Below are 6,926 nucleotides of genomic sequence, written 5' to 3'. Positions count from 1 at the left end.
GGTGTGGGGAGGGCGCTCGGAGGGGGGTGTGGGGAGGGCGCTCGGAGGGCGTGCCCCTTCACCTTCCCGAGAGCCCCCCTGAGGGAGGCCAGCGTGAGCCGCCGCACGTCGTGGCCCCCCAGCAGCACCGCGCCGCCCTCCGTGTCGTAGAACCTGGGAACCACGTATGATGACGGCGGATGACGTCACCTCAACGTTAGAACGGGGCGCCCGGCTTTGCTGCCAGCAAGGGCTGCATGAACATCTGCAATGCTGAACGCATACAGAGCATTCTGTGGAACAGTTGAAAGTGGGTGGGCCTGCATGCAGCTGGCGCGTTCACACAGTCCTGATTTTCCCGCACCTGTACAGCAGTCTGAGGATCGTCGACTTGCCGCTGCCGCTGCTGCCCACCACCGCGCAGCTGGTGCCGGCCGGCACCCTGAAGCTCACGCCGCGAAGGATCTGGGAGTCCTCGCGGTAGCCAAACTCGACATCACGCAATTCGATGTCCAGACCAAACCCCAGGCCCCCCTCGCCGCCGCTGCTGCTAGTGCTGCCGCTGATGTTGCTGCTGCTGCTGCTGCTGCTGCTGCTGCTGCTGATGTTGCTGCTGCTGATCGCGCCGAACGATGCCGGCGACGAGGTGGGCGGCGGCAAGGGGATGGCGTCCGGCGCGTCCCGGATGGCTGCGCGCTCCTGCAGAATGGTATGTTGTAGCGGGGGGGTCGGGGGCGACGTCGCGTGACACTTGCAAAAACGCCACATAAACATTTATAAGGGCTCTAAGTACTGGCAGCACGTGGATGCACGTGCACGCAGCCGGCCCAGGGATCATGCTGTCCTTGGACTGCCCCGCCCCTGGCCGCGCGCTTCGGTCCCAAGGGCCGCCTGCTAACAGCCGTAAGAGCACACAGGGCCGAGCGTAAAGCGTGGCATCGTTCCCGCTTGCCTCCATGAGCGCAAACATGGCCCCCATGTCCACCAGCGACTGCTTGGTCTCCCGGTAGACGGTGCCCAGGAAGTTCAGGGGCATGGACAGCTGGTTTTGTGGGAGGGGGCGGCGGAGGCAGGGCGTTGGGGATGGAGCCAAAGAGCCCGGTCGATGATTGCCAAAGGTGGTCAAAGGGATTGGACGTGCTGTTGCAGATGCAGCCAGTGGTTGTTGTGAGGCCGGCAGCTCAAGAAGGAGAAATCTGAAAATAAGTGCTCTCATACTCGCGATCCTTTGTCAGCAGCGGCCCGAGGGCCGGTCAGACCTCGTAGATGTGCATTATTGGAGGGGTTATAATCAGCGAGCACCGCAGCGCCAATGGCCAGGAAGCCTGGACAACACCAGGACGCACGCATGCGCTGAAAACACACAGATAGCACACCTATTGCATCACACACAAACACACCAAAACACATGAGCGTGTGTGTGTGTGCAAGCTATCATGCATGCGTGCAAACACCGACCGCCGCCCCTTTGACTTCCGTAGAATAGCCCCAATCGCAGCTCACCTGGAACAGCAGCGCGTTGACCATCACCAGGTCCCCCACGGTGTTGGTGCCCGCGGCGATGCCTGAGCACGTCATCACCATTGCGGTCGCCTGGGGAGAAGGGGCCGGCCCAGACGCGGCGGGGGCGGCGCAGAATGAGAGCGGCGACGGCGAGGCATGGGCAGGCGTAGGTCTGGTTCTGGCAGGCCGGCTCGGGTGAAACCGGGGCGCCTTGGAATGCTCCATTGGGTGAGAAACCAGGAGTGCATCCCCGACCAACATGCCCGAGCCACAGATACAGCTGCGGCGCCCAGCGGCCCCTCAAAATTTCAACCAAAGGAGCAGCATCGGCAGCAGCTGCGTAGGAATGGATGGAAAGAATGGGCGGCAGCCCACCAGCGCCCCCGAGAAGATCCAGTTCTGGCCCAGGTTGAGCATCGACAGCGACTGCTGAGTTTTGATCCCCGCGGCCTGGCCGCGCCATGAAGGTGGGCGGGCGGAAGGGGAAGGGGCGCGGTCAGGCCGTGTGCGCGTGACGGGGGCGCGTGGCAGGCGGCAGGCAGCGGGTCCATGCTTAGAAAGGCGAGGCGGAACACCCGCGGCCGGCCTGCAAGCACCTGGGGTCGTCACTGCAGGCACTTCTCACATCATGTGTAACCCTGGAACACCATGTGCAACCTCCACGGCGCCATCCACCATGCACGAACCCAGCCGGACCCCAGGCGCTGCTCGACCGCACCAGCCTTGAGACCCACAAACCCCTGTTTCAAGCAAAGCCAGCCGGTCACCTGGTACTTTGCCATGCACTCGTCATGGCGCCTGAGCTCATGCTGCTCGTTGCCAAAGTACTTCACCTGGGGAGGAGCAATGAGAGGACCCACTCTATTAATACCACTGGCTCAGGCAACCCTATGTGCTATGCCTGGCCAATTCCTGCGCGTGTGACCATGATGGGGCACCCGCACACCAGCTTCCATGGGTTTGCAGACCCTCCTATGGCAAGCCACGAGCGACGGATTTCACATGCTGACGCGACGTCCAGCACCCGTCACCTGACGGCTGCCCAGCGCCGACGTGCAGCCAGTTGTGATCGGGCCCTGAACCCCAGGCCTCACATCCCCGGCCCTGGGCACCGCGCACCGTCTCGTAGTTGAGCAGCGAGTCCAGCGCGCGGCTATTGGCCTCGGCCTCGGCGCGGTTCATGGTGCGCCGGAACTCGGTGCGCCACTGCGTCATACATGCAAAAGGAGTGGGCAGAGGATGACGCAATCAGCGGGCAGGGGCAGTGAAGGAGTGGGCGGAGCGGGGCGGGTGGAAGGCGGCGCGGTTAAGGGTGGGGCACAGTTGGAGCAGGGCTTCTGAGGTTGCTCGAATGCAATGAGAGCTGTCTGTAGCAGGCACAGCTGCTCGAAGGCCGAGGTGCCAGCAGGGCGGGCCTGGGGCTGGGTGAGAGCCCCGGCCGCCGTGCAAAAAAGCGGCGCGCCTGCGTGACCGAGAAGGTGAAGGCGATGTATGCAGCCAGGGTGCCAAACGTGAGGGCCGCCAGGGAGGGGCCGCACTTGGCCGTCAGGATGGCGCTGACCATGGCCACCTGCAGCGCGGCACGCGGCGCCAACACGACAGGGCTCATGTCAAGTCGTTCTCAGAAGCTCAAGCGAGTGCCCTTCAAATAATCTGATCACGCGAAGGGCTGCGGCGCCGTCCAGGCCGACTGCGCCTCGAAAAACAAGGCGCCCAGCTGGGCGGCCTCGGCACTCCCCTTGAGCTTTTCTCATGTGTGCAGGCACCGACAGCCTGGCACGGGTGCTGACCTCAAAGACGGTGGGTACCACATTGAACACCATGCTGGACAGGGTCCAGTTGATGCCGCGCGTCCCCCTGCATTGTCAACCAAGGACGCGTGTTTGGCATTTGACAATGCAGTTCGTGCGAGAAGCAAAGGCTGGTAGGGACTCTGCGCTGCGTGCAGTCAAGGAAGCTGCCCGGCACTTTCATCAAAGAACCTGCACAAGCCTAATCAGCGCACGCGCGCGCAACCCTGTCTGTCGCGCCCACCTGTCTATGACGCGGTTGAGGGCCCCTGTCTGGCGTGAGAGGTGGAACTTCAGGTCCAGCGACAGCAGGTGGGCAAACACCCGGTTGGCCACGCTGCGGATGGCAGACTGGGACACCTGCAAAGGGATGTGCGATTGGGAGCAAGTGTGGGTGTGGACGTGTGTGTGTGTGTGTGTGGGTGTGTGTGTGTGTGTGTGTGAGTTTTTGTGTGTGTGACACCATGTTCGTGGGGTAGACGTTGGTCAAGGCTCTTTGGGCCGTGCTGGATTTGCAGGCCTGGGTTGCAGGGTAGACGAATGCGACCCAGAGTCTACAGGCCGAGTTGACAAACGGAGGCTGGGCTGGTGAGCAGTTTCCCATCCCGTGCATTCAAGAAACCGACACGCACCTTTGCAAACACGATGTTCCGCATCTCCCCGCAAAATGCGGCCCCCCCGCGGCTGATCCCATAGCCCATTAGCAGCGCCACGGGCCCCAGCGTCGCCACGCCCCACAGCGCGCTGGGAGCGGCGCCAGTGGGGTCTATGGCCAGGGCGTCCACCGCGTGCTTGAAGAAGAACGGCACCTGCGGCCGGCACAAAAAACAGGCGGCGTTTGAAGGCTCGCTGCTTTCTACCAGCCACGGTTGGCAGGTCTGAGGCATCCGTGAGCGGCGGCACTGATGAGATTCTCAGTCGCCTGTGAACCGCTAGCACCAAACACAGCTGTTATCATGCCTGGAACCTTACGGGTGCGTACTCCTCGGACGCCGCTGCAAGGCAGACATTTGCCGCACCTGGACTGTCAGCAGCTTGGACGCGACAAGCAGCCCCATGGCTAGGGCTATGCGGCCCTTGTACTCCGGGTTCTCTGCGGTTGGGGTGCAGTCAACTGGTCAGAGCCAGACTTTGGCTGACGGGAGGGTCCAAGGGCGAGGCAGCCAAGCCAGCAGGAAAGAGCAAGGAGATAGCAGCTGAGCAGGTGGGCCACGCAGACTGCTCGGATCCCGCAGCATGCGGTGTCAGCAACGGCAAGGCGGCCGCTGGCACAACGCAGCGGCTGCTGAGTGCCGGCACGCGGCGCTGAAGTGGTTGACGCGCCGCGCGCTGCAGTAGTGCCGCACCCTTTGGCCAGAGGTAGGTAGCTAGGGTGGACAGGATTTGGCGGTCGCTCATCTTCTCGGCCGCAAGCTCGTAGTTGGTGGGGCCATGGGTGCGGCCTCGTGTTGCCGCTGCACCAGGGACCCCCCCTCCGCCGCCGCCGCTGCTACTGCCGCTGCCATGGCTCCCGGCTTCGCCTTTCGGCGGCTGCCCGGCATCCGGCGGCGGCGCGGCCGCGGCCGCCAGCGCGGCGGCGGCGGTGTGGAAGCCTTCTCTAGGCAGCAGGTTGGGGCCGCTGTGCTCGTGCCAGCTGCTGGAGACGCAAGCTGCTCGTGACGTACGGGTAGCGTCATCGCCGCTGCCATTACTAGGATGTAGGCAATTATGCTGCCATGGCAGCTTGCCCCACAAGGCTGTGGGACCCCAATGCGCCACCTGAAGGAGTTTGATATAGTGTCACCAGGCGGGTTTGAATTCAGAGTAAGCTTGCACAGGCATGCAGCCCACCTGTGGCGGCGCTGCGACGGCGCGCCATGCACAGCTCGCAGCACGCGCTGTATCTTCACCTGGGACTGCTGCACCGATGATCGTGGCCTCCTGCGCAGTCCACTCGTGCTGGAAAGCTGGGCGCAAGAGCCCGCAGGGCTGCAAGCTCCGCCACTGTGTTTATCATCAAGCACGCACGCCCACGCACTTGAGCACGCTCTCATGATTGTGTGGGCCGAAGGCCCGAGGGCAGCGTGCCTGATCATCGCAGATCACAGCATGCCAACGATGTGTTTTGTGCCAATGGCGACTGTTGAGATGCTTCGAGACCCTGCAGAGATGGACTCATACCTAGACTTACATACCACGGTTGGTAAGACTTTGACAAGACGGCGGAGGCAGCAGACAAAGTGACGCAGTGACGCCACAGCAATGACCACCTGGCGATGACGTCAGTCTGCATTGCACCTCATGAAATGGCCGGGTCCAACTGTCAGCAAACAGTTCACACAACTTTTGTCTCAGTGTCAGAGAAAATTGCAATGCTGCAGTGCAACAAGCCAGTCTTGCAGTCTGTGAGCAGAGCGCCTGCACCTGTCTGTGAGTCTGGCGCTGGTGTGCTGTGTCCAAGTGCTTGATGCCGGACACCGCGCCAGACCAAAATTGAAGCTTCAACTTGCCTGAGCACTGTATCAGGATTGCTGGCAGCAGTGCTTGGGGAGGCATCACATGGCTGCATGTAGGTGGCAAATCAATCAAACCTGTTGCGCAGCTCAGGTGTGCATATTGCATACAGCATGGGTTCGAAGCGGCTTGAGAGTTTTGCAGATGTTATTACATTAAATCAGACAGGGCAGAGCCGAGCTTACTTGCTCGGGCCAATTGTCCTGGCTTGCAAGCTTGCTCAGGCCCCGGGGCAGGCACAGGGCCTGCCTGTGAAGCTGTGGAGCGGCATCCACTGCAAGAACAGGGGTTCTCCTCAGACACTCCTCAAGATCCTCCTTATCTGTGGGCCAAGGAGTCTGCAAGGAGACTGTAAGGAGGAGGCCTCCCTGCTAATATCATTGTGGCTAAGGAGTGAAATGGAGCCGGTAAGGAGTTGATAAGGAAGTGGCCTTACAATGGGCAGCCTCTTGACTGTTTCCATCTATAAGTATTAGTATCATGCATCTAAAGTACATGCATTGATGAAGGTGCATTGCGCACTCACATTTGGTGCGGTTGGCACACCACGGCGCCTGCATGCTGACTGCGTGCCTGGCAGTTTGCTCAATTGCCAGGCGTGCGTGCAGCAGCTAGCAGGTTGTGAAATGTGACGACCAAAGTCATGAAAATGATGCATCAGAAGGAAGCAAAGCCGCATTGCATGTGCTTAAGATTGTACAACCAGGGTACATACTCAAGCATGCTAGATGCAACTGCTGTGCAGTGTTTCATTGTTGAAGGTGTCACCCCTGCATGACACTGGCGGATGGGTGCAAGGCGGTTTAATTTCATGATTTTGGTTGTCACATTTCACAACCTGCTGCTGCATGCACGCCTGGCAATTGAGCAAACTGCCAGGCACGCAGTCAGCATGCAGGCGCCGTGGTGTGCCAACCGCACCAAATGTGAGTGCGCAATGCACCTTCATCAATGCATGTACTTTAGATGCATGATACTAATATTCATAGATGGAAACAGTCAAGAGGCTGCCCGTTGTAAGGCCACTTCCTTATCAACTCCTTACCGGCTCCATTTCACTCCTTAGCCACAATGATATTAGCAGGGAGGCCTCCTCCTTACAGTCTCCTTGCAGACTCCTTGGCCCACAGATAAGGAGGATCTTGAGGAGTGTCTGAGGAG

The 6,926-nt window shown here is 60.6% G+C and overlaps 1 protein-coding gene across 1 annotated transcript in view; it reads right to left on the bottom strand.

Annotated features, from left to right (window-relative positions):
* MNEG_3564 (ATP-binding cassette, subfamily B, bacterial) overlaps positions 1-4,670 on the bottom strand; it is a gene marked incomplete at both ends in the record, with an annotated part of 6,921 nt that extends 2,251 nt beyond the window's left edge. Inside the window, 13 exons of the mRNA XM_014047961.1 lie at positions 63-153; positions 344-678; positions 893-1,021; positions 1,483-1,572; positions 1,858-1,932; positions 2,250-2,315; positions 2,602-2,688; positions 2,954-3,052; positions 3,273-3,339; positions 3,517-3,632; positions 3,905-4,081; positions 4,292-4,365; positions 4,619-4,670. Coding sequence (XP_013903415.1) covers positions 63-153; positions 344-678; positions 893-1,021; positions 1,483-1,572; positions 1,858-1,932; positions 2,250-2,315; positions 2,602-2,688; positions 2,954-3,052; positions 3,273-3,339; positions 3,517-3,632; positions 3,905-4,081; positions 4,292-4,365; positions 4,619-4,670 — 1,458 coding nt within the window. The remainder of the gene's footprint in view (positions 1-62; positions 154-343; positions 679-892; positions 1,022-1,482; positions 1,573-1,857; positions 1,933-2,249; positions 2,316-2,601; positions 2,689-2,953; positions 3,053-3,272; positions 3,340-3,516; positions 3,633-3,904; positions 4,082-4,291; positions 4,366-4,618) is intronic.
* Between the last annotated feature and the right edge of the window lie 2,256 nt (positions 4,671-6,926).

Source organism: Monoraphidium neglectum (genome assembly GCF_000611645.1).
Source record: "Monoraphidium neglectum strain SAG 48.87 unplaced genomic scaffold scaffold00453, whole genome shotgun sequence".
In the NCBI taxonomy this organism is placed as follows: Eukaryota; Viridiplantae; Chlorophyta; class Chlorophyceae; order Sphaeropleales; family Selenastraceae; genus Monoraphidium; species Monoraphidium neglectum.
The sequence above is the reverse complement of the archived record's forward strand: the minus strand, read 5'-3'. Positions and strand labels throughout refer to the sequence as shown.